This window comes from Mustela nigripes, chromosome 4 (genome assembly GCF_022355385.1).
Source record: "Mustela nigripes isolate SB6536 chromosome 4, MUSNIG.SB6536, whole genome shotgun sequence".
Lineage (NCBI taxonomy): Eukaryota > Metazoa > Chordata > Mammalia > Carnivora > Mustelidae > Mustela > Mustela nigripes.
Window position 1 is genome coordinate 112,783,593 of NC_081560.1, and position 26,494 is coordinate 112,810,086.

The 26,494-nt window shown below is 53.9% G+C and overlaps 1 protein-coding gene across 3 annotated transcripts in view; it reads right to left on the reverse strand.

Moving 5' to 3' along the window:
- The window catches only part of CAPN9 (calpain 9), a 38,098-nt gene extending 21,578 nt beyond the window's left edge, over positions 1 to 16,520 (reverse strand). For 2 of the 3 annotated variants that reach the window (XM_059395796.1, XM_059395795.1), the window contains exons 1-6: positions 16,308 to 16,520; positions 10,598 to 10,667; positions 7,201 to 7,319; positions 5,453 to 5,586; positions 1,583 to 1,751; positions 537 to 620 (exon numbers count right to left, since the gene is read on the reverse strand). In XM_059395796.1, the coding sequence (XP_059251779.1) occupies positions 537 to 620; positions 1,583 to 1,751; positions 5,453 to 5,586; positions 7,201 to 7,319; positions 10,598 to 10,667; positions 16,308 to 16,520 (789 nt within the window). The remainder of the gene's footprint in view (positions 1 to 536; positions 621 to 1,582; positions 1,752 to 5,452; positions 5,587 to 7,200; positions 7,320 to 10,597; positions 10,668 to 16,307) is intronic. The other variant, XM_059395797.1, reaches the window with a different exon arrangement.
- Positions 16,521 to 26,494: the final 9,974 nt, after the last annotated feature.

Here is a 26,494-nt window from a genome sequence, read left to right on the forward strand (position 1 = left end):
GAGCTGGGTCTTTGGTCCTCTTCTTCTCTCAGGCTGGGACTTGTACCATTGGTTCTTCTGGTTCTCAGGCTTTTGGACTTGGACAGGGAGACCCCTGCCAGATGGCAGATTGTAGGTTTTCTCAGCCTCCATAATCCTGGGAGCCAATTCCTCATTCCCTATTTGTCATCTATCATCTATCATCTATCTGTCTATCATCTATTGATATCTTATTGGTTCTGTTTCTCTAGAGAACTCCAAGTACTACAAGACTGATACAGAATTAGGGAAGAAAAAAGAAAAGAAAAAACAAAGCCCAGTCTCTCACATGAGCCAAGACTCTTACACTAAGCCAGGTGGGTATTGTGGGCTTCTCTCTCTCTCTCTCTCTCTCTCTCCTGTTTTGCTCTTTTGGTTTCCAGCCTGCCTCCTTTAGATGAGACCTTCTCTGAAACGTCTGAAGCTGTGGTGTAAACTGGGATGCCCTAAGTCAGTATGAGGGACAAGCACCGCCAATCTGTTCCTGTTCCCTATCCACAGGCGTTCACATCACCTACCTGGTCAATTCCTGTCACACTGTACGCATGGCCCTTAATGAGGCCAAAAGGCGTCCGGGCTTCAGATTCTGCAGAATTTCTGATCTAAAATGTGAAAAAAAAAGCAGTGTTGGACCCCTTGGATAAGTCAAGCCTTCCCTACCTGCCCAGACCCAGCTCCGTGCCTGGCCCTTTCCCTTCCACTCCCCCAGTTGAGAGCCATGTGCCAGACACGTATCAGGTAGGTACACAGGACACCCCGAAGATGGTTAGCAGGGACATACAGCAGTTCCCAGGCTCTTCCCAGGGAGAGGAAGACCCTCAGTCTTGGCTCAGACTCCAGGGAAAAGTTCAATTTTTGCCTCCAGACAGAGCAATTTGATCCCTCCCCTCATCAGTTAGCCCAACAAAAGATAGAAGTACGACCCCATACACCAAAGAGAGGATCAGAACTGTTTAACAGTGTCACACACAACTCTATCACACACTTGAGAACACAGAGGAAAGGGATAACTTAGTAGCAAGGAAGACATTCCCAAGTTAACCCAAGAGGAAACAGAACTCGAATGGGTTCTAAAAACTGGATAGAATAACATTACACGTGTGTGTGTTGGCCTGTTAGACATTAGACAAATCCTGTTAGGCCCCTCTCTGCTGGTATGAATGGTTTAATGCTATAGGAAGTAGTTAAAAAAAAAAGTTTCAGAAAAGTATAGAGTAAGACTCCATTTAGTCAACTCAAACTGGATTTCTCCTGTGTTTGTGTAGTTAGGCGCATGCCTGTTTGTCCCAGTAAGAGGTGGGGTGTGACGGGCACACACCGGGTGTCCCAGGGCTGGGACTTGGGCAGGATCATTCTGCCTGATACAGGAAGTGTGCCCTAACTTTGTAATTTGGAAAACATTAAATTAAAACTTTCATTTTAAGGACAATAAATAAACATTGACACATCCCCACCCCCACTCCCTGGAAGTCATGGTCCTCCTCTCGCCAGGACCAGGGCACCTGCTGGTCTGCAGCCCGAGGACCCCGCGCCGGGAACGAGAACAAGTAAAGGAAGGACTTACGTCAATGGAGCAGCCCACCAGAGAGCCCCTCTTCAAAGCCTTCTCTAGAATCTCATAGAAGTTCTCTGGAGCCTCTTTGGTTGCAAAGGTCTCTGCTACACCCCCGGTGAAGTCTTCCATGGCCTCTATGGTGCTGCCCCCCTTCAGAGCCTCATAGCTGCCGTTCAGCCTGTCGGGTGGCGAGTAGGGACAGTGCTGCAGGGACCAAGGAAGGCCACCAGGTGGCGCCCCTTGGCCAGAGTTTTTCTAACTTTTTTTTTTTTTTTTTTAAGCTTTTATTTGACAGACAGAGGCAGAGAGGCAGGCAGAGAGAGAGGTGTAAGCAGGCTCCCTGCTGAGCTGGGAGCCTGATGCGGGGCTTGATCCCAGGACCCTGGGATCATGACTTGAGCCGAAGGCAGAGGCTTAACCCACTGAGCCACCCAGGTGCCCCTCTAACTCTTCTAACTCCTCTGCTGGCCTTGCTCTGGACTGGGTGTTGTGGAAGGAAGGCGGGAGGTGGGGATGCAGCTTTCCATGCAGCTCCAAGGATCCTGGGCTCTCTGTGAGGTGGGCAGGGCGGTGTGGTGGTAAAGAGTGTGGACTCTGGTCCCTGACTGGCCTTGACGTCAAGGGACGAATCCGCCACTTACAGACGGAGGCTCCGGGGACAACTCCCTTCCCCAGGGCTTCAGATTCCAAATTTACAAAACGGGGGTGATGGGTGTATGCTCCCTCCCAGGACAGCTGTGAGGTTTGAATGGGGCTGCCTCTCTCTCCCTCCTTCTCCCTCGTCTTACCCAGAACAGGGAACAGGACTTGACCATGAGGTGTTAGTTATACACAGAGTGAGAAAAGGTGAGGGTCTTTCTCTTCCTTCCTGGTCTCACGTGCTCCCAAACACACACACACACACACACACACACACACACACACACACACACACATTCTGGCTTGAATTTTAAAAATAAACTTTTCCATTTAGAACGGTTTCAGATTTATAAAAATAAGTCTGTAAATAGTAGAGTTCCTGTATATCCCTCCCCCAATTTCCTCCAGTGTTAACATCTTACATCAGTGTGGGTACACCTGCTACAGTGACGAACCCACATATTATTACTATTAAAGTCCCTACTTTCTTCTTATTTCCTTACTTTTTACCTCATATGTTCTGTTTCGAGATCCTACTGGGATATCACGTCACATTCAGCCCTCACGTCTCCTGAGCCCCCTCTTGGCTGTGACAGTGTCTCACACGTGCCTTACTTTCCATGACCTCAGCAATTTTGAGGAATACTGTCTGGTGTTTTGTAGAATTTCTCTTGACTGGGATCTGTCCGCGCTGCTTTTCTATTGATTAGACGGGGTTAAGGGTGTGGGGGAGGAAGACCAGAGAAGTAGCGTGTCCCTCTCACCATGTCACATCCAGGGTCCAGACTGTCGTCATGATTTATCGCTGTTGATGGTGCCTTGACCACCGGGGGGAGGTCATGTCCGTTAGGCTTCTCCATAGTTACGCTCCTGCCCCCGTCCACGCTGTCCTCTTTGGCAGGACACCATCATGTGCAGTCCTCCCTTAAGGAGCAAGGGGGTTTTCTACACATTTAATTACTTGCAATTCTTCTACGTGGGAGATTTATTCTTTTCTGCAATTTCTATATTCAGTCATTTATATCAGTATGGACCCATGGGTAATTACTTTGTACTTTGGTTTGGAATCCAGTGTTACTCTGTTCATGTTATTGCTAATTACTGTTCCAAGTTTTGGCTACTTTCATCCTTCAGCTTACTCCTGTGTCCCTTTGACATAACCCTATCAGTGTGTGTGTGATCTCCGAGGATCCTTTTACCGAATTCCCTTGATTGGAACAGCGGTATTGGACACCAAGAAGTAGGGGTGCTTGTTCCTGCGGGGTTGCTATTCTTTCTGGGCCTCTCTGCTGACAAAGTGAGATGATGTGTATACCCTGACCCAGGATATATACACGGATCCCTCTGGAACCATCTCTACTAAACAAAGCGTGAGTACAGCCTGAGTCTCCAGCCCTGAGCAGCGACCATAGGCATCATTCTAAGCCTCCTCCCCTTGCTTCTCTGTAACCTCCTCTCCAACAGTGAGAAACCTCGCCCCACCGCGTGCGCTTCGTCCCTTTAATTGGTATATACATATAATGGTATCAGAATTGTCATCCTTGCCCCTTTGAGAAGCAACTTGATCAGCCTGAGTGAAAAAGCTCGAGTATGATTCCTTTTGCTTTTAGTCTTAAAAACCCCATTCATACCCACATCATTCAGGTCAGCTCCTTTTTCTCCTACCCCTTCAATGAGTTTGATGCATAAATTTGCAGTACAGTTAGATGAAAGGCGTGGTCTGTATTTCATCCTGGGATTCCTTATCCTTCTCAATGATTTTTAAAGCCTCATGTATTGGGGCACCTGGGTGGCTCCATGGGTTCAACCTTTGCCTTCAGCTCAGGCCATGATCTCAGGGTCCTGGGATCAAGCCCCACATGGGGCTCTCTGCTCAGCGGGGAACCTGCATCCCCCTCTCTCTGCCCACCTCTCTGCCTACTTGTGATCTCTGTCTGTCAAAAAAAAAAAAAAAAACAACTTCATGTATTAAAACGTCATTCTTTGTGCGGTAGTAAAGTTTCATAGGTTTGATAGATGAATGGTGCATTCACGATTACAGTATCACACGATATAGCTTTGCCACCCCAAAAAAGATCCCTTGTGCTTCACATTTTCAACCCTATCTCTGTCCCTCCCTCCTCCTGAACCCCTGGCAACCACTGATCTTTTTACTGTCTCCATAGTTTGCCTTCTCCAGAACGTCATATGATTGGGATCATACGGTATCCCTATAGCCTTTTTGGATTGGCCTCTTTCACTTAACAATACGCATTTAAGATTCATCCATTTTTTTTCAGGGCTTGATGGCTCATTTTTTAAAATCACTAAATAATGTCCCATTGCCTGGAGGTACCACTATTCGCTTATCCATTCTTCTTGAAGGACATCTGGGTTGTTTCCAGCTTTGGGTTCTAATGAATAATACACAATAAACATCCGTGTGCAGGTTTTTGTGTAGACATAAGTTTTTATCCAAAGCACAAGGGCTCTTGCAGTTCCTGTCTCTGAAGACAGGTTTCTCATGGCCTGAAGATCCAGGATCAACCCAAGAGGGACTCTCAGGGGAGCTCTGCTGTCAGCTGAGCTCGGAACGCGGGCTGGGTGGCCGTTTGCTGACAAGTTGACGGGCTGGAAATCAAGGGTGCTGGAGGGATCCAAGGTCATGTGGGAGGAGATTGAAGATGACTGTTTGGATTCTACTTACCTGGAGCTTCTTCAGCTCATCAAATCCACAGAGACGGAAATCAGCTGGATGGTTGCTGGGGCAGGGCGTGGGGGAGGGGGAGCTGGAGTTGGGTGGGTGCAGAGTTTCCGTTTTGCAAGTTCTAGATGTGGGCGCTGGTGACGGTCGCAAGACTTAATGTCACCAAGCTGTATGCTTACAAATGATTAAAATGGTACCTTTTACCACAGCCCAGATGTTCGCGCTACAACTGTGCTTGGTGGGAAGTTGGGAGAGCCAAGCTCTGTTAACCCACCCAGATTTTCCTCCACCTACTCTCCCAGCTCTTTGGGAGGCCGGGCACAGGATGGACGTGCGTCACCACTGTGCCCAAAGACCGGCCCAGGGAGGCCATGACATGAAAACTGTCCAGGCTACTCCTTTTCCACCTCCAACCCTGACCAAGCCCCCGGCAGGTGGGTCCCCCTGGGCCACACCTGTCTACCTGTGTCCCTGCTCCCTGAAGCTCCCTGATAAGGCTCCAGGAGTGGAGACCTGCTTCCCGGACAGGCCCTGCCCGTACGAGGGGCACTCACTTGGCGTAGGCTTTCTCCAGCAAGGCACTCCAGAACTCTTGGTGGTCGGCAGAGTGGAGGAAGACCAGGCGATCCCTGAAGGTGGGCAGCCGGTCATCGACGACCACGTCCAGCCACTCGCTGTGCTGCCAGAACTGTCGGCCAAATCACGGGGCTGAGTTCCAGGGGAGGCCAGCCCACCCGTAAAGCCTTGTCTTTCTTCTGGAGGTAAATCTCACGCGGCTTCCATGATGGGCCACCCAGACTGTGGCCATCGAGCCACAGGCGGAGCCTCCCACCTGCCACGGACACAGGCTTGAAAACCCTGTGTCAACCCACCAACGCCACGGGCCGATGGGACAGGGTCCCACAAGGACACTGCGGGGTGGGCTCGTTAGCTCTTTGCTCTCCTGAGGGAGGGGCCGGCCGTGGGCTTGTCCTGCGCTTGCAACAGTGCAGTTCTCTACACCGTCCCGTTAACCAGAGGCCGGGGTCTTAGCTGCCCCTTCTTCTTCCATTCCCTCCTTTTTTTTTTTTTTAAATTTTTTTTAAATTTATCTGACAGGCAGAGATCACAAGCAGGCAGAGGAGCAGGCAGAGAGAGGAGGAAGCAGGCTCCCCGCTGAGCAGAGAGCCTGATGTGGGACTTGATCCCAGGACCTGGGATCATGACCTGAGCCGAAGGCAGAGGCTTAACCCACTGAGTTACCCAGGCGCCCCTTCAGTTCCCTCCTTGACGGGGTGGGGGGGTGGGGGGGTGGAAACTCTACCGCTGATTTGTTTTGGCCATTCACAGAGAGAGAGAGAGAGAAAGAGGCTGTGACGGGGCAAGAGAACCCTTGTGCCAGGCGTGCAGACATGAGGTGAGTGTGTGTGCATAGATGGGTGTGCGTGTGTGTGTCCACGTCCCTGTGCGCATGTTCTCGCACACGCATGTGCACATATCTGCGTGCCTGCGTGCACGTGTGTGTGAGTATGTGCGGGTATCTGTCTGTGTGTGCGTGTGTTCCTCCTCATTCAGCTGGCCCAAGAGAGACGCTGAGGTAAGAGGTAAGAAGAAGGAGAAAGTAGAAAGAGGGGAGCAGACGCAGGGGTTCCGGGAGCTGCTGGTTTCCAGCTTGGGGGGAACATTCTGAGCGCGTCAGACCAGACCACCCAGCGTCTGGCCGAGGTTGTGAGTTTGAAGGAATATTTCTTGGGCTCCCAGCAACGAGCCCTAAGGGTTATGCTGGGAGGCCGCATGGCATTGGGGCACTACCACCGGCCCCAGCTGGGCTCCCCCGTGGGAGCATCACCCTCCCAGCAAGTGTCACTTCAGGCTTTCTCGGGAGCATTTGGGACTTTGGGTCCTGCACACGCACTACGGGGGTAGACGCTCATGGCCTCAGGGCTTCCCGGAGCAGGTGCAGAGTTGGGGCTGGCCATCGGGGGTGAGCCGGCTCAAGGGATCCTGAGACGGCCCAGCCCGCTGAGCTGACCTCCTTGCAGGCTCACACCTGTGCTGTGGCTGAGGACAGGAGAGAAGCGGAAAGGGGGGCCTCACTCCCAACGCCCTGATTCCCAGATGTCAGCGTGTGACTGACGGGTCCCCGATGGGGCCTGTGCCGTCCTTCCTGTGCATTTGGAGGTGACCCCATGACACAGCATGGTTTGGGGTGCGGCTCTCACACAGAGAGGTCATTCCTTCCAGGATGACTAGGCAGCTTAAGAGGCCCCTGGTGTCGTGCTGGGTCCCGAGAGCTAATGCCCAGGCTGAGGCTCCCTCTTACCTGGAAGTGGAATATTCCGGCGTAACCGGGTCCAAAGCTTTGGTCCTGGGGGATGACCCGTGCCAGAGCTTTCTCGTTCAGCGTCAGGGAGGCGATGGCAGCTAATAGCCAGCAGTCGCCTGCAGAAGGAAAGCCACGCGTCATGGTTTTCATTGCCAATTCACCGTGAATGGAAAATTCTATGCTGGGAGGGGGTGGGGCATTCCGGAGGTGACCACATCTTTTCCACATTTAGGGAAATGGACGGAATACCAGCAAGTACGTCTGTCCTCCCCTTCTGCCTCGCTTTCTGGCTCTCGCCGTGCCGGGTTTACCACGCACAGCTGTCGTGGCCTGGGGGTGTCCGACATCGGCTCTGTGCTGTTCCAGAGGATTCCCCGCCACAGGGCCGAGGCTGCGGACCTTAGCATCGGTGGGGGTGCTGCAGCCCGAGAACCTGGGGGTCCTCGTGGGCTCGGGGAGTGAGTGTGTTTCTGGGACGGATGCCTCCCCAGAGCACAGACTTGGCGGAGTCAGAGATGAGAGCGGCTTTGGTTACCGCTCATTTTCAAGGTCTGCTGATGTCTGCAGCCGAGACCTCACACTGACACACGGAGAGGACAGCTCCGAAGGGAAGCCAGACATCAGACGGCACTTCATCTGGGCTGTGCCAGCATCTGGGACGCATCCCCTTGCCCGCCCTGAGGCTGGGATGGGCACCTCCTGTCACAGCTGCCCAGGAGCCCCGTGTAAGTACCCATCCACCAACGGGACCTCTCTGTCTCATACCAGATCCCTTGGTTGGCAGTCAGTAACCTTACCGTCATTGGAATTCAAGACCCAACACACTCAGTGTGGCTTCCTTGGGGTTCCCGTTTCTGGAAAATACCATAGAGCCCACGAGCCCTGTCTGATAGTGTGTGCAGGCAAGAGGGACTCGTGGAGGGCCTAGCATCAGGAAAGTGACTCACAGGGTCGCCCTGCTTCTGGCTTTCCCTAGGGTGTCGGCAACGGGGCACATACCACTGGTTCCTGAGGCGTCCACTGCTCCTAGCTAACGAGCAGTGATGTGGAGATGCTAATGAGAAGGGAACCTTCCAGGATCATTTGTTCAGCAAACCTCACGGAGTGCCTCCCGGGTGGCAGGGGGGCAGTCCCTGCTCTCAGCTCTGGGGTGGTCCTGGCGGGCCAGAGTCTGGGCAGGGGTGGGGGCCTGCTGTGGGCTGACGTCTTCCCTGCCCTCCAAGTTATGACTTGGCCCAATGCAGGAAAATGCGTTTCTTTTCCTAGAGCGCGGCAGCTCAGATCTATTCAGCCAGGAATGTTCTGAGCTTTTGAAGGGGGGATTCAGAATCCGGTGCTGTTCGTGCGATGTAAAGCAAAGGGAAAAAACGCAACAACAAAGCAGTATTGCTTTATCTCTCTGCTGGGCCCGTGGGGGTGCATGGCATTGGTCCTATCAGTGCTACGGCCAGAAGAGGCTCCCTCTGAAGGTCAGTTCGTGGACAGCAGGGTGGGCATGCTGGGAGCCGACGGCTAGCGGGGAGGGGCTGGTGATCGTGTTGGTGGTGTTCTAGCTCTACTTGGGGTGTCAGGCTCACAGTCCTTCATTTTATTGTCACCCTTCATAGTTTGAATGGATGCTATGTATGGTATTTGGAAGTAATAAAAATGTTACAAAGTGGGGCCCCTGGGTGGCTCAGTTGGTTAAGCGTCTGCCTTTGGCTCAGGTCATGATCCCAGGGTCCTGGGATTGAGCCCCACGTTGGGCTCCTGCTCAGCAGGGAGTCAGCTGCTCCTTCTCCCTCTGCCCTCACCCCTGCTCATGCTTTCTCTATCTCTCAGATCAATAAAAAAATCTTTTTAAAAAAAGTACTACAAAATAATAGTTATAATCAATACCACTAAGGTTAAATATGCAGTTGTAATTCCAAATAGACATTTGCACTCATGCCACAGACCAAAACATTGAAACACAAAGAGCCTATAGAAAGCCTTTCTATCGAATAGCAACATAGGGATGGGAGGGGGGCAGTGAGGGGAGGCAGAGGAAGAGTCTGGAGGGAGAAATGAGAGAGATGAGGAGGAGGCAGGCAGAGTCTCCCAGAGCAGGCTTACTCCCAGCAAATGAAGACTGATCCGAATGTAATTTTTCCCCAAAGGTCTAAGTCATAGCTAGGATGTGTAATTCTATCATCTGTGTACAGCTGACCCTTGAGCAACAAGGGGGGAGGGGTGCTGAGCCCACACCCCCACCAGCACACAGTACGAAATCCACGTATAACTTCTGACTCTCCCGAAACTCGACAGCCAGTAGCTTGCTGTTGACCAGAGTCCTTACTGAGAATATAAATACAATTAACACGTATTTTGTGTGTTCTCTGTATTCTGTACTGCCATCCTACGATAGGAATGCAAAGAAAAGATAATGTTAGTGAGACAATCATAGGGAAGAGAAAATCCATGGAAAGTCGGATGCTGTGTTATCTCCCCCCCCAAAAAAATCCACGTATAAGTGGACCCGTGTTGTTTGAGGGTCAGCTGTATCTATCGATCGATCATCAACTATCATCACTCTCGGTCTGTGCCTCTGGTTTCTGTGTGTGGCGCAGCTGGTTGGTGAGCATGGGGGCTCCATTAGACCCTAGTGGAAACTCAGCTGAAGGCCGGGCCTCATAAGCTTGCCGCTCTGCTGGTGGTTTTTTTTTTTTTTTTTTTTAGGTTTTTTTGTTTTGTTTTGTTTGTTTGTTTGTTTGTTTCCCACAGAATAAAGATAGACTCAGTCCAATTTTGGACTAAATCTGACATGCCAGACCCACCTAAACAGACTCGGGGGACACTCTCAAGGCCTATTTTAGGAAGGAGACTGTGGAGCTCCCAGAGGGGGTCCCCCAAAGCCCGAGCCCCCTGGAGGGCAGGGTGCAGTAATGGTTTAGAGCAGGTTCAGGTCCTGACTCCAAGCTGTCACTCCCATGACTAACGCTACTCAGCCTCCCTCTGCTGCGGTGTCTCCTCTGTCAAATCGGAAGGGTGACCGGGACCTTGACCTGGAGACTGAACTAATACATGTGAGTATGAGTTGTGTCATGGTGCAGGGAGCAGGACCAGCACCGCGGGGTTGCTCTGTTCTCTGTGAACCAAGCCCCAAGCGGCAGGCGTGTCCGCCCCCAGGGGCCCGAGAGCGCAAGGAGCCCGGAGTCCAGGGGGCTCCATCCGGGGAGCAGACGGGCAGACTGGGAGGGAGGACAGGAGGAAGTAGCGGGTGGTAATGGGGAAGTTCCCCCAGACCCCGTGCCGCTTGGGCTTCCGGGGGTCCCATGCTGCTCTTGCTGGGGGGACAGCTCCGAGGCCCCGTCCTGCTGACCCCCGGGGTGCTCGCCCCACCCACCCCCCTCCGTGCTCCCCCCCTCACACTCACCAAGCTCCCCCTGGCAGATATCGGTCCTGGTGGCTCCTCCGAGAATGAATTCTGGGTTTTTCACGATTTCCTGGAAGAACAAAGGCGTTCCTGTGATTGCAGTGTGTGATTGGAGCGGGCTCAGGGTCTCTCTCCTTTCTGGGAGCAGAGGGCTTTTTCCTGTATCCGGTTCTTTTCCCATGGAGGGTGCCATAGACCTGGGCCTGGCTCTGGCCGATTCCCCCCTCGAGGGAGAGATCCTGCCTCCTGGGCAGCCCCTCCACACCGAACAACCATCTCCTGCCATGCCCGGTTGCAAAGCAGGACCATGAACTGAAGATTCCCATTGCTGCTCAGGCCCTGGGCTAGCATTCGGGGCGGGGGGGGGCAGTGTGGCGGTGTGGGGTGTGAGTTCGAATCCTGACTTTCCACTGCGGGCTCTGTACCCTCAGTGGGCTTCAAATTCCTCATGTTAAAATGAGGTAATACACACACCACAGACCAGTGACCAGGATTAAACACAAACTCATGCTCACCCACCCAACTCCGTTCATTTTTAAATTATGCATCGTGTGTATACGTACATACACGTGTGTTTATACACAGACATATACATACACATTACATAGCGGGTGATACATGCGTGTGTCTCGTGCAACTTAACCTCGGTGCATTATAATATTTCATTCTATATTGCCCATAATTATATTATTATGTGTACACAATTACTTACATATACTTATAGAGAGACATGCATAAAGCATTATCACAAGAGCGTTTGAAAGCGATTATGTAAAATTCATATATTCGCTAAGGCATCAGTCTCTGTTCCTGGCAGGGACTAAGGCAAAGAGCACAAGAGAGTCCCTGCCCTCCCGAACTGCTGAGGGACTGGGGGACCAGACCATAGACACGTGTCCGGACATGGGTCCCACAGCGGCAAGTACCAGGATGGAAAGTGACGGTGTGGGATGGGGGCTGGGTGAGCTGGAGCCATCAGGGAGGGCCTCTCAGGGATGTGGACAGTTGAGTAGGGAGTCCTGAGAGGGCCAGGGGAGAGGAAACAACAAATCATCAAGCATGGAGGAAAGTTCTGGCAAACAGCGGCTGCTTGGTCATTTAACAGGCTCCGAATGCAGGCGGAGTGAGAGGCCTTTCCCACCTCTTTCCAGAAACAAGACTGGAGGCAGAAATCCTTACCAGCACCTGGGTGGTGCCCTGAATGGTCTTCCTCAAGCTCCCTGGGACACTTCTCCTCTGGTCTCTGTCCCAAGGTATCAGCAGGAGGATGGAGATTTCTTCACAGGAAGAAATTTTGTCTTAAGATGAAGAGCTAAAGGGTAAGATGATGGGGTTCTCTCTGCGGCCCCCGGGGTGGGGTCAGCCTTGTGGAGCAATGGCCGTCCCAAACGTCTGCCCGGATAGCACTGCAGGGGCTTATTTGTGTTTCCAGTATTTCAGCAAACTGGGCCAGGAGAATCTGTGAACCCTGCCATCGGCTCCCCATAAACCCAGACGTGACAAAGGTCTGACCAACACCCTGAGTGCCGGCTCCTTCAACCCTGCCCTTAGCTCCAGGTGTCTGGGAGCCATGTCACTGGATGACTCTTGTTTCCAGAATGACAGGCAGGGCCATGGATGGTGATGGGGGCAGCTCCTCTGTGCCAGGCTCCCCGGCTTGTGCAGATCCTTTCATACGCACTCTCCCCGTTCCTGGAGGCCCGTCCCCTGGGTGTTTGCAGGTGGTTCCAAGCCAGGCCAGTGGAAAGGTGCAAGCCAGGAGAATGTGCTCCTCGCAGGAGCCATCCCTGATCCGCAGAGGGCTCCGGGCCTGCCATCTAGCTTCCCTAGACTTGGTCTCCTTGGACCAATGTCCCGGGACATTGGAATGTCTGCCTTGGACATTCAGGGCCAGGTGCACAATGCGCATTGGAGCCCCTGCCCCCAAGAGCCCCCCAGGAGCTCTCGCAGCAACCAGCCCCTAACAGCAGAGCGTCGTAGGGCCCTAGCCAGCCGAACTCCCCCCGCCATGGCCCCATCCCAGTTGCAGATGGAAGATGGACTCTGGAGCTGGCAGATCCTGCCCGGCAGGCTGGGCCTCCCAGAGGCCAGATGGGCTGTGGGCAAGGAGACCCCCCCTCCGCTGCCCCCCCATCCCTCCCCTGCCTTCAGCTGGCCCAGCCCACCAACGGCACCAACTGTGCCAGCAGCTGCCACCGCCGCTGGGCTCCACCTCGCAGCTAGCTGCTCTCGCCCAGGAGAGTTTCATCCCATGGCCTCAAACTGCAGATGGATGGAGAAAAGTGCAAAGGAGAAAACCCGGAGGCTCTCATCAAGTCAGCAGGGATTGGCTATCGGGGCTGCAGTGGTGGGACAGCCCGAAGCGTGGTGGACGCAGGGGTCTGTCCGGTGCTCCTGGGAGTGAGCGAACCCGCGTCTGGTTGCCGGGTTCCGTGAATGTGTGCGCATGTGGCCGAGCCAGCCGACAGATGTGGGTCTCCCGCCCAGGGAGCGTGTGACCCCTGTAGGCAAGCACCTGTATGGTCCCCACGTCCATCTTGCACACGGAGTGGTTCTGCGTGGATTCTGGATGCATTGCATGGGTGCTGGGGCCGTCCCACATGTATGGGGGGCCCAGAGGTACGGTCGTTCTTACAAAATGCTGTTTGGGGGCTCGAGGATGAGGGTTCCCTGCTTGGGTCCTGTGACAGGAAGATCAGAAGCGTCTTGACAAACCTGGAGTGAATCCAGGCCAAGGACTAAGCGGCCTGGAAAGTTCCCTCTTGGGGCCTTTCTAACAAGTTGGGAGAGACTGGGGGGGGGCGCTGTGAAGGTGCGTGGGGACCTGGGGGTGTCTCTGGAGGCACAGGGGTAGTAGCAGGGTCATCTCACACAGAGACAAGGTGCAGGGTCATCTCAGCCACAGGCCGCCGTGTGCACAGGCTGCCAGGGGGCCGTCAGTCTGGGCTAGCAAGGAGCTATCCCAGGTTTAGGCTGAGCAGTTAGGGAGGGAATTGCCTAGAAGGAAGCAGAAGGATGCAGGCCGGCGGGGGGTCGAAGAGAAGGCGGCCACTTCCTTAGCAGAGGAAGTCAGGTTGTGGGTCCAGGAATTCAGGCCCCTGGCTGGACTGCACCGTGGCTGTCTGGAGTCCAGACCCACTCTTCCCCACTCCGACACACAGCTCTTTCCATGAGGCCTGCTGGAGGGCAGTTCACCTTCTCTCCCAGCAGAACCTGTCGCCCCACCCCCACTGTAGACCCTCAAGTTCTCTCCCTCAGTGCACACCTTGCCCTGGGCTTCCTGGAGGGTGAGTCCGGTGGCCCGGTGCCCTCTGCTGTCCCCTTGACTTTTCTGATCCGGCTGCTCTGGTGCTCACTCCCCATCCCGGGAGCGCAGCTGTGTTTGACAAGAAGGTGGTGCTGCGGGAGAGCACCCCGCCCCAGAGTCCCACTGGGCAGCTCCCCACTTGCTGCCCAAACAGGCAAACCCTAGTGCTGAGAAGATATGCAAACAGCACCCAGGCCCCAGAGGCCTTCTGGAGGGACACTGGCAACTCGTACCCTTTCCTTCCTGCAGCCTGCCCACCCGCCAACCAGGGGTCCCAGACCCCGTCCTGCAGGAGAATCTCAATCCTGATCCCCATCAGCCTGCCGCTCCCGATTTCACACACGTCTGTAAGAAGTCTGCAGAACACCTAGCCCTCAGATTGCAAACAGATAAGTGTGTTTCTGGGAATGAGGACAGAAGGGACCATGTCAGGGGCACGCAAAGTGACAGGCAGAACAGTTCTGAGAATGAGTCCGTAGGAAGGACAGCAATCGCAGACCCGAGTTAAGGTAAACAAGGAAACCATTTTGCCCCTGGCCGCGGATGGAGGGGCCTGACTGGACAGTGGCCTCACCCGTCCTTTGGGGCAACCCCGAGAGAGATCAGCAGTGGGGAGGACCACCTCCTAGAGCTGAGATCTGGGACTCTGGACTCCCTCGGGGGCCCCGGGGCCCTCGCTCCACTGCACGAGTGGGAACGGTGGCATTGTTCACGCTGGCCTGTGTGCACACAGCTTTCCTGTAGGAGAAATTCCAGCTTTGGCAAGAAGGGGAGTGGCAGGCAGTGGCAGAATTACAGGTTAAACCAGGGGGTGGCAGTGCAGACCGCAAGGCAGGTGCCTCCTCCTGGTTACCATTAGAGTAGTAGCGACCACGGTCACGGACACTTACGTACAGGCTCCTTTCTGCCTGCTCTACACGTTAACAAAGTAATCCTTGCAACAGCCCTGCAGGGAGGCAGCATTATGACCCCCGTTTTGTGGAAGAGGAAAGTGAGGCTGTGGGAGGCGCGTGGCTCGGACTCTCCCAGCTGTGGGGAAGGGTTCGGCGCGTTCCCTCTTTTGGGGGTGCCGAAAGAGCCACCTCTTCCAAAGTCATGGCTTTTGGGGGTACCGCATCCTGTGACTGATCCGTGAGGGGCACAGACACAGGAGTCGCTGTCACCCCGACACGAGACGACTCTGAGGGTCCATCCCAGCTCCAGAGCACCCCGTGCAGCTGGCTGAGGGCTTTATGGGACCATTTAGGGACCGTTTAGGACAGCCAGAGCCTCCTCTGCCCAATCCGGCTCCCCATCCGGCTGCAGGTGTTCGTCCTGACAGCGTCCGTGCTAAACAGATTCATGTCCTTACGGGCACTGCTTGTGTGGGCTCCGGAGAGGAGGTCATGGAGCCGTTGGTGGCATTGCTCTGGGGTGACACCTGTCATAGCTATTGTGACATCAGCTGCCACCTGCTGCAGACGGCTGCTGGACGCTGGGTCTACACTGGTCGTTACTGTTCCCGCTTCACTGGGGAAGGGACTGAAGCTCAGAGAATTTAAGCGCGAGGACCAACGTCAAGGAACCAATCAGTGGCAGGGTGGGACCAGCACTCAGGGGCTCACCTTTCGTCTAGCCCTCTTTGCACTCTCCTTGTCCATAGCAACCTGCCCTAGGAGCCCGCCCGGAAGGTGTCCCCACCTGGAAGGAATGACAGCCCTGTGGCGCCTGAGGTGGGCGGAGATCAGGGCCTGACTAATCCAGCACAGCAAATATTGACTCCAGCTGATGGCCAAGGAGTCCCCTCCAGACAGTTGGGGGTGGGGCAGCTTGGACGCTGGCTCCCTTCTGGGAAGGGGGATGCATGGCTTGGGGAAAGAGGCCCTGCTTCCGAGTGTTCCATCCATCCCATGGGTCCTGAGCACTTGTGGCATGACTGTCCCTCCACGCTGAGCATCCGGGCTGCAGGCAGAAGCCATGGGACGTCCCACGTGTATCCCGGCAGCCTCAGCACACGGGGCAAGGCTGCCTCCCACCCCGCTCCGCGTGTTTGCCTTTGTGTTCCCATAGAATGTGTCCCCTGAGACTTGTGTCCCACTCACCACTTAATGACAAGCCCATCTCTGGCTCTGGGCCCCAGTCCTGGCTCATGCCAGTGCGAGGCAGAGAGCTGGGGGTGGGGCGTAGCCAGATGCCCTGGGCACAGCCCTGTTTCTCTGGCTTGCTGGTTGATGTCCTCTGGGTGCCAGTCTCTCTGCAAATGGCACAGCATCTCGACAGGAGACCTGGCAGATGTGCGTGACAGATGTGTCTGTGTGGAGCCCCCTGCCTGGCCCCTCCTCTCCTTGCTCCCTTCTGCCATGCTGCTGAGCCCACACCCCTGCCTGGCACCCCCCCCATCCCACCACTTCCTCTTGCACTCACCCCTGGCCGTTTCCACACGAAGGGGATCTGGGGCCTCTCGCTGTAGAAGAGAGAGGAGTTGTTGGCTGGGAAGTCTGCATCCTCGAAGAGGACGCCCTTCTGCACACACGCCTGCCTCAGCTGCTCAAAGCTCTGGCCGGAGGAGTGGGTGATGTGGGCGTCCTCGGGAACTGGGTGCTTCTGGGGCCCTGGGGCCCTATAGAGGTAAGGCATGGCTGTTCCCTTGCTGGTGGGCAGGTGTTCCCCTGCTGGTGGGAAACAAGATGAACGTGCCAGTCGGGAAGGAGCCGGCTCAGGGAAACCAGGGCTCGGTGGCCCTTGGCCTCTTCCTGTTTGCCTGGGAACCTCCCTGCGAAGGCTGAGATGAGGCGCGCCCCAATGGCAAACGTAGAGAGAGCTCTGCCCTCCCCGGCGCCAGCAGACCCAGAGGGAGCAGTCAGCCTGGGCCGACTCCAGGCAGAGGCGGCAAACTCTTCTTAATGCACTGGGGAGAGTCCGCGGGAGAGAGAGGATTGCTTTATGGGAAAAGAGAGCAAGAAACCAAATTGGTCAGCATTTGCTTTGCGGGAGAAGAGTGTACTGTGTGGTCCTGAATCCCATCCGAGGTCAGAAAGCTGCAGGGTTTGTAGTCAGAAGGGAGCTTAGGGGACCATCATGGCACCCATTACATGAACAGAACTTACCCAGCGCTCTCTCCGACCACCTCATTTTGATTTAGAGCAGGGGTCCGCTAACTTTTTCTGAAAAGAGCCAGTTAGTCAATATTTTTGGCTTTGTGGGGTCATACGGTCTGTTGTAACTACTCAAGTTTTTGGGTTGTAGCACAAAAGCAGCCATGGATACTATGTGATGAATCAGCATGGCTATGTGCCAATAAAACTCTATTTACAAAAGCAGCTGGGGGGCCAGATGTTGTCCAGTTGGCATGTGGCGGCTGACCCCTGATCGGCTGGACTGACAGAGGACGTCAGCTCCTCCTCCAGGGTACGGACGCCTCTGTTCTCGAACATTCCAGGCAAGAGGTGTTGGGAAATATTTGCAAAAGCAGATATCATATGAGTAAAATTCTCTGTCCTGTAAAGCTCTACAAACAAGATTTCACATTTGGGAAGAAATGAGGTTTAGAGTTTGGAGGCTAAAGTTTAATAAAAATATTAGCCGCTGTGTGGTACTCCTGGTCTTCTAAGTACCTTACAATGACGTCTCTGCGGTTCTCCAGTCACGGTGGGTGTCGGAGGCACAGGGCCTTGTGTTAGTGGGTGCAGTTAAAAGCCCATGACACGAGTTTTATAGGACCTCCCAGTTCCCAGGAATGTTCCTTTAGTTCCACACACTTCCTGTCGAGTGGATCCTGCGTGTTGTGTTTCATAGAGAATGCGTAGACATCGACTGGTGACATCTGGGGAGAACTCCCAGGTTTGCCTGGGGTGACTGTGAGCAAAGAAGCCGTGCCTGTTTTCTCGGCATGAGTCAGGACAATGGGGTCTCCCTAGGGCCGCAGGGGGTTATGGGATCAAAGCAGCCTGTAGAGTCCAGGCAGGGTCAGCGGCTGTGGCTTCCTCCTGTCCCTGTCCTCACTGTCCCGTGCCCCATCCCACAGATGCGGGCTCTCATGACAGAACTGCGCAACCTCTTTTTTTGTGTCTCTTTGTTTGCACAATAAAAGATTCTGGAATGATTCTGTGCCAGAACCAGGGGAGCTGCCCGGAGTCCTGCGTCCCGCTGCCCCGCAGACAGCTCTGTTTAGAAGTGATTAAGGACGCGAGCCAGGGAGACTGGTGTGACAGCAGGAGGGCCCTCCACTTCTGGATCATTTCCAGGAAATGATCAGCAACCTTGGTTTCTGAGAATTTCCCCTCAAATGCCCCAGCGAGGTGGAAAGGGAGCTTGACGTGAAATCTAACACCGGGAGGAGTCACGAAGGGTCCGCTTCATGCCGGACCTTCCCCAGGCGCCGGGAACCTGTGTCCTTATTCCGTCCCCATAACAAAACCCTCTCTGGGCAGGAGTCTTTCCACGTGGTCTCTCCTGCGGACTGGAAGAACCAGACTCTTTCCTGAAAGCCTGTTCTAGTTACTGGGAAATCAGAGAGCGCATTGCCGTTTATGACCACCGCGGAAACGCCTCCGCACGGGAAACATACTGAAAACACGTCGCAACCCGCAGCCTGTTGGGGTTTGCCTTGCACCCTGCTCCCAGGACCGTGGTCCCAGTAGGGGAGACAGGACTGAAGCCAGGACCCTGCCCCAGAGCTCCTGTCTGCCTGCGGGGCCTCAGGTGTTACTACCTGGTCAGCCTTCTTGACCCCTCCCAGCTCCATCCCTTGGGATGAAGGATGGCCAGGGTGCAGGCAGGCGGATTACCCACCCCCACCTCCCGCAGTGCTGTGGGCTGATGCTCCTGCAGCGCTCATTGCCCCGGCTCAGGGCTGCATCCGAGCACCTCTGAGCCTGTTCTGGGAAAGCAGACACCGTTCTTGAGCCTCTCAGTTTAATTTTCCAAACCTTTGCTTCTTCTCAGGATGGAAAAGGGTTAGAGGAACCTCAGCCACACCATCTGGAGGCCCGGCGGGCATGCACACCTCCTCCAGGCAGCCCCCCCGCCACACACACACCCTAGGAAACGCTCTGAACACCTCGGAGAGGAAGGTTTGTGGGTTTGCCTGTGGGAATGGGGTGTGTTTCTTGGAATGAGTTCTCTCTGCTTGCCGCCAGCTGAGAGAGAGACCTCCCTCGGTGGCTTCGAGATCCGTGGGCCTCATGGGGACCATTCATCATTTGGGTTGTATCTCCTTTCCCTTGACAGGAACAATGTGCTGGAGTGAATTCTAAATTAATTGATCCTTACCAGGGCCTCAGGGGGCCTACTGGTTCTTCTCTTCCACACCCCTGGCTTGCACTGAGTATGTTTTGTTTTCCTTTCTCCACAGTAAGCCCTGATGGGTTTGTGCAGCAGAGGGATCAGAGGATCATGCCAGGGTGGGGGTTGGGAGGAGTCTGTGTCGATGGGGTTGAGAGCCAATGATCTGGCCCCTGGCCCGGGCGCAGCCACTTTGCCCGAGGACTCCAGTAGCCTTGGACATTGCAGCTGGTCAGACGGACTCTCTCTCCAGGACTTGCCAAGTGCACAAACCGGACCCGGTCCTGCCGCGGGGCCTGTCCTGTGTTCTGTGCCTGGCTTAGCCACGCTGGGGGCTGTGTGCAGAATGGTGGGGACGGCTGGAGGAGGAGCCCGGAGCCGAGGGGAGCCAGGGCGCATGACCCGGTGTCCACGGGAGAGGGGCCGTGGCTTAGGGCAGGAGTGGTAGGAGAGCAGGTCAGAAGGGGCAGATTCTCTTAGCAAAATGACTGTCAGGGCTTCTTTGTGGGGCGCTAGGTTGGGGCTTCCTGCTCCCAGACCTGAGTCCAAGGATGGAAGATGGACAGACCAGCAAGTTCAAAAAACTTTATGCTGGCACGAAAACGCCCTGCTTCCTGCTGGTGGGAGGATAGAGAGTAAACTCTCATAACCTTTTTGGAGAGTCGTTGATCAAAATCTATCAAAATAACAAATGCCCGGACCCCCCACCCTGAGCCAGCTGTTTCCTCCTACAATGTCTCCCGCAGATAAACCTGTACCCCTGAAACACTTTCCAGCTTGTTCACTTCATTGCAACACTATTTACTGTAGAGAAAAGTTGGGAAGCCCTCAGGGCCCACTCTTAGGGGCCACGATCAAAAATTACAGCCCAGGGGCGCCTGGGTGGCTCAGTGGGTTAAGCTGCTGCCTTCAGCTCAGGTCATGATCTCAGGGTCCTGGGATCGAGTCCCGCATGCGGCTCTCTGCTCGGCAGGGAGCCTGCTTCCCTCTCTCTCTCTGCCTGCCTCTCCGTCTACTTGCGATTTCTCTCTGTCAAATAAATAAATAAAATCTTAAAAAAAAAAAATTACGGCCCAGCTAACCGTGCGACGGAACACCGTGTGGCCATCATATGGGAATGAGGGGATTCCACGATGGCACGGATGTTTGACGGAAAGGTCCCCGTGCAGCGTGGCATGCAGTCTGCCACTGTTTGTGGAGAAACAGGGAAGAGAATATGCTTTTCTAGCTGCAGAAGAAGTTCCTGGAAAATATATCTGGCATTATTAGCAAGAGGATCCCCTTTTCTGGGGTTTGGACTGAGTAAGCAGGGACTAGGGTGTTCGGAGACTTCTCTGTATGCATTTTTATAGGATTTTGTACTTATAACCTTATAGATGTACTCAGATGAATTTCTTTCTAAGTTTGAGATGTCGAGGTCCACTGGGCGGTTGGATAGCGAGCAGGACTGCAGACGTGGAGAGCGCCCCTGTCCTCCCGTCTGAGCGACCGAGTCCCTCTGGATGCAGGAACCTGGCACGGTGCCTCCCCTCAGTGGGATGCTCTCCTTTCTCCCCCCTCCCCGACTCTCCTAGCGACCCCTCCTCTTATGTGACCCTGTGCCCCAGCATGTAACACCCACTGTGTGTGCGAAGGGGCTTGGGCTGGGACGGGGGCCTCGGAATTCATGCTCCACGTCCCATGTGTGCAGAAATGGAATTCCTTCTCTTCTGGTGCCTACGTCCCGATGGGCCTTGGAAGTGTCAACTGCCCAGAGCACCCTATGATCTTTCCCCTTTGCAGGGCGCTCTAACACACGGAGTTCAAAGCCACTTTTTTTTTTTTTTAAAGATTTTATTTATTTATTTGACAGAGAGAGATCACAAGTAGGCAGAGAGAGAGAGGAGGAAGCAGGCTCCCTGCTGAGCAGAGAGCCCAACGCGGGACTCGATCCCAGGACCCTGAGATCATGACCTGAGCCGAAGGCAGCGGCTTAACCCACTGAGCCACCCAGGCGAGTTCAAGGCCACTTTTAAGTATTATTGGCTTAGTCACTCTTTTGGCCAAAACTGAGTCCTCTTGAGGTAAGCACTGTCTCCAGGATCTCTACCCCAGTCCACTTTCCTCCCCGGGGAGGGGAGTGGCATTTGGGCACAGGGAGGGGAATGGTACCAGAACCAGACCAGAGGTCCCCAAGTCTCCTGGCCTGTGGTGGATCCGTCCTCCTCCCCTGGCCCCAGGGGACTTTCTTTCTAAGGTGGGAATGACCCACGTGTCACCATAGACTTCAAAAAGTCTAGCTTGAAGCTCAAAGCCAAGCAGGGAGGTCTTCATTCTAGAGGGCCTCTGTTTCCCCTCCCTTCGTCTCACTGCCAAGAAGTTGAGGCTCAGGAGTGGTGGTCACGAGGGCCACCCCCGTCTCCTAGAAGGAGCAAGCTGGTGCTCCCTCTGTCACCTCCCAGGTTCACACCGGGAAGCCTGGGTCCCAGGTGAGATTCTCACTTCCTCCCCCAGGTCGTGTCCTCACTGGAACTGCTGGCATTCCAGCAACGGCTACCCACCCTTCCTCCCCAGTGGGCCACCCACATTGGCGTCACATCACAGGGCAGGTGGTCACCGGCAGGCACCCAGCGCGAATCTTTCCCAGGCGCTCTGTCCAGTCTCTGGCCTCAGTTGTCTGAGTGCAGAGAGTGTGCCGCTCGGAGACATGCATTGATCAGCTCCGGACAGTCCCCTCGGTTTTCCAGAGCTGCTCACGCTGCCTGTGCCACCCTTGGCTGCAGGCTTGCTTTCTGGCTTGATTGTGGAATACGATTTCCTCCAAGGCCTTGTCGCTCCAAATAAGCACTAGGCTCCTGCCCTACAGCCCAAGGTGACACTGTTGAAATGGCCTTTGCATTCCTGAGGGGTCTCATTCTGAAGTTTCAGCGTGGGGGCACCTGGGTGGCTCAGTTGGTTAAGTGTCTAACTCTTGGTTTTGGCTCAGGTCGTGATCTCAGGTCGTGAGATCGAGCCCCCCCTGGGGCTCCACAGTCAGCGTGGAGTCTGCCTCGGATACTCTCTCCCTCTCCCTCTACCCCTCTTTCTCACTCTCTCTCTCAAATAAATAAATCAATCTTTAAAAAATAAAAATAAAATAAAATTTTTGGTGTGGAAGGAAAACTGATATCCATGGCTTCCTTCTGTGGACCCTCTGATGCCTCTGTTCCTGCAGTTTGGTCTCATTCCCAGAGGACAGCTTCCCGGCCTCCCTCGGGGCTGCAGGCTGATGCTACGCACAGATCCTAGGATGCCCTGAGCCCCAGGCCCAGCAGAACGGACCTCCACTCTCCGTGGTTTAGCAAGCAAACATCCCAAATTGATTTTTGAAAAACTATGCATCTAGTCGCCTCTTGCCCTGGAGCCCCCATTCCCACCCAGTAGTAAAAATGGGATTTACATTTTGCTGTGTGATACTCTTTCATTTTAAAAGGGTCTCTTGCTCTGCCAACTTGCCGTCCACATCAGCGCTCAAGCACCCTCTGAATCAGTCTCTCCGCTGATTCAACGGTCTTTTTCTCCCTTCTTCTTTCCAACAGTGGCACCTGCAGCAGTTGGGGAGGTGGGGAGCTCTGGCGGGGTGTCTGACTTATCTGGGGCATTGGGGTGGGGCCTCTGGGGCCCTGGGAATTCACCTCCTTTCTCACTGAGTTTGCATTTCGATTTTTTTTTTTTTATCGTGGACAATGCTTTGTAATTCCCTGGCAGTGCAGCATGGCTCCATTTTTCCCTGATGGAAGCCCCTCCACCGGGGTCTCTCCAGGCCCCCTCAATCTCTGGCTCTCGGTTCCCTTCCCTGGCTGGGCTCTCGGCTCTTTCAGCCACCCCAACACGTCCCCTGCCTGCTCAGGACAATGCCAGGGGAAGTGACTCTTGAGTCTTAGCCATGCCTCCCCCTCCAGTGGAAATTGCCATGTTTGGGCTGCGCAGTGTCATTTGAACTCCCTTCTTCCAACTGGAGAGTTTCATAAATCCCATTTCATAAATCCCATCTTCCAGGGATGGGAACAGAACTTATTCCCGGGTCTTCCTGGCTGTCTGGGGCTACATGACTCAGGCTCTGCTCCTTAGAGGTCCCCACATGAGACTGATTCAGAGCGAGAGCTGGAGAAGCAGGAGAGAAGGAACTTGTTTCGTGTGTTGTGAGAGCGAGGCGGTGGTGAAGGCATTCTGGTCTTTAGGGTCTGCGTGGGAAGCTTTTGGTGTCTGTGTGTCAGCATCCTGTGTGAGCCTCTAGCATGTGGGCCTGAGGAATGAGGTCTCTGCCGGCGAGTGACTGAGAAGATGGCCTTTCTCCAAAGCAGCCCCACGATGGCGCTGAGCATCACTGCTGGCTTTGTTCCTCCCAAGCCTGGGTCGCTGGCTTCGTTGGAAACTGTGACCTCCCTCTACCCTTTAATAAACATTCTGCTTTAAGTAGCAACTATTGCTTGCGACGAGGAATTGTGGGCACCCTTGGCTTGTTTCCATGTGATATTCAGGTCCTGGCATCTGAGCAGGCTCGCAGGCTTCCCTCTACCCAAACAGCCTTGGTGCCATTCTTCTCCGGGACCCACAGGAGCCCCTGTGAGGCCGTCTGCCCCGCGGATGCACGCAGAACCTGGTGCACAGCATACTGGTTTCAGAGTCTCCTGCAAACATCTGGAAGTGTTTCCTCCATTGCTCTTTCTCCGCAGGGTTAACCGAGAGGAGTCTTGGGGCCGGTGGAGGCAATGACTTCAGACCTGGGAGCTCCGTTCTTACCTTCAGCTTCTCCCCACCCCCACCAGCCCGGCCTGGGCTCTGGACCCTTTGGGACTCCTGCTCTGGTCCCGAGAACTCCTCTGGTACCACATGCACAAGCCTGCTAGTGTTCTGCTGGGCAGGGGAGGGGCTGCAGGGAAAGAGCGTGCAGCCCTCTCTGCCGGCTGTCGCAACCATCCCAGCTCCATTGTCTCCTTCCGAGCCGGCTCACGGCCAAACAGCAGAGCCCACCCAGAGCAGGACAGCCCAGCTGAGCCTCATGTAAAAGGCCAGCCACAGACTCATGGAAAACACATGTTCTGTAAAGCCCTTAAGCTGCCGGGGGTTTGTTATGTAGCAAAAGCTCACCGACACACCTCCCATGAGACCGTAACTATGGTGGGATGAATGGGACAGTCATGAGGCAGCTCATAACTGAGCACGACTGGGGGCAAAAATACTCTGGTTTGGGATTTAGTGTTGAAAAAATACCCCCGTTACACATCATTTTCTAAATCAAATTACACTTGGTCTGAGCTGCCAGTCTTCAGAACTGATGGAAAGTGTCCGTTCAGTGAGCTTTGGGGAAGGCTCCGTCCAGGGTTGCACAAGCACTCCCCAGGGAGACACAGGAGGCCGCAGGGGCTCGTACAGGGCGGTCCCTGGCATTGCTGGGGCCTCCTGGCTTGGATGAGGATGCAGCATGCGAGAGCTAGAGAGGCTCCCGTGCTTGTGGTATTGGCTCCGTTGGCTCTGTGAGGGTAGACATTGTCCTGACCCTAATTCCTCTGCAGAAGATCTGTTGTCTCAGCTACTAATCCTCCCCTGATTCTCCTCTAGAGCATTCAGAGGAAACATAGATTAGGGCAAGTCTGGGAGACTCTTTCCCTCCTTTCCAGAGATGCTATGGGGGTTTTGTTCTGGGTCTGAAGGATCCTACCATCCTAAGTCCAAGCACCATGTCAGACACCCTCTGATAGACCAGAGCAAGTATCCCAGAAGATCCCAGCAGAACACGCAACTGTCCTGGATCGTCCCCAGTCCAGAAGGCTTCACCATTATACAGCCTGTCCTAGGGTCCTGGGGTCAGTCCAGCCTAGCCTCGAAGACAGACCTCCGATTTACTATGAAATCAAACCAAGGACCCTGGACCTTGATTTTACTTTGAGTTCACATCTAGGGAGGTTGGGGTAAGGGAGGCCCAAAGCTCCAGGGCGCCCGTTGGCAGAGACTTTGCCAACAAGTCACGTGGCTCTGGGCATGGATAATGCAGAGTAATGTCCTAAAGCAGCTTCCACCATGTAGGAGGAAAGACAGTCTCTGGTAGTTTGTGATGTTTTCCTGTAGCAAAAAAAAAAAAAAAAAAAAAGAAAAGAAAAAGAAAATCATTGTAGAGATTTTTTTATTCTCCACAACATTGCTGGGCCTATTAAAATAATTAATCTAATTACAAATATCTCATGGGAGCTCTCTCCTGCATCATACGGTCCAGCTGCATATGCAGAAATTGACATAGATTTTATTTAATCCCCCCCTTTTCTTCTTGCTGTGAAGGTTTATCTTCAGCAACTCTTCGTGCGTCGTGCGTCTCATCTTTTGTCACGTCTCAGTCCGTCTTTATGACACACCATTTTCAGATACTCATAAACGGTTTCTCCCACATTGGGAAGGCGCCATTAGGCTGCAAACACATGCTACTTTTGCCCGGATAAATGGCTCAGGAAAAGAACGATTTGTCTCCTTTGAGCTAATGGCTTTCATAAAATCTCACAGCAGTCCTTATGCTCCAGCTTTCAGAAGGATTTATTAGCTTAGGCTCCCATGAAAAGAGAATTTATAAAGTCACTGACTGTCAGTCCTAGCTTGGAGGACACTGAGGAACACAAGAATTGCTCATTTTGGATAGGACTTTTTTCATCTGAGTACTATGATATGAACTAATACGGTCATGGGTTCGATTATTATAACTAATGTATAAATATAGTTTCCTGTTTAATTTAGGCAATTACAAACTGTGGGAGCTGGTGGGATGCGAAACCGTTTCACGATTTTGGAGAATAGTCTAGTTGTTCCTGAAATGGTTACACCTAGCTACCATGTGACCCAGTAATCCCAGTCCTAGGCATATCCCCTACCCCATGAAAATATATGTCCACGCAAAACCTTGTTCATGGGTGTCTATAGCAACATTATTCATAATGGCCAAAAGGTAGAAAGAGTGTGAACCAACTGATGAGTGGATAACCAGAATTTGGGATGTCCATGCGGTAGAATACAGGAGAGTCATGACAAGGAATGAAACCCAACACACAGCACAACATGGAGGAAACATGAAAACATTATGCCCCCGTGAAAGAACCATCACAAAAATCCATGTATTAGATGCTGTGGACTGAAGAATGTCTGTGTCCCCTCCCCGTGGCCCCAGGTCATAGGTGGAGACCTAACCCTCAGTGTGATTCGATTTGCTGGTGGAGCACTCACAAATGGAAGGACCGCCCTAGAAAAGAGGTTCAGGAAAGCTCCCTCGTCCCCTTCACCACTGGGGACACAGGAATAAGATGGCCATCTCTTAGTCAAGAAATGGG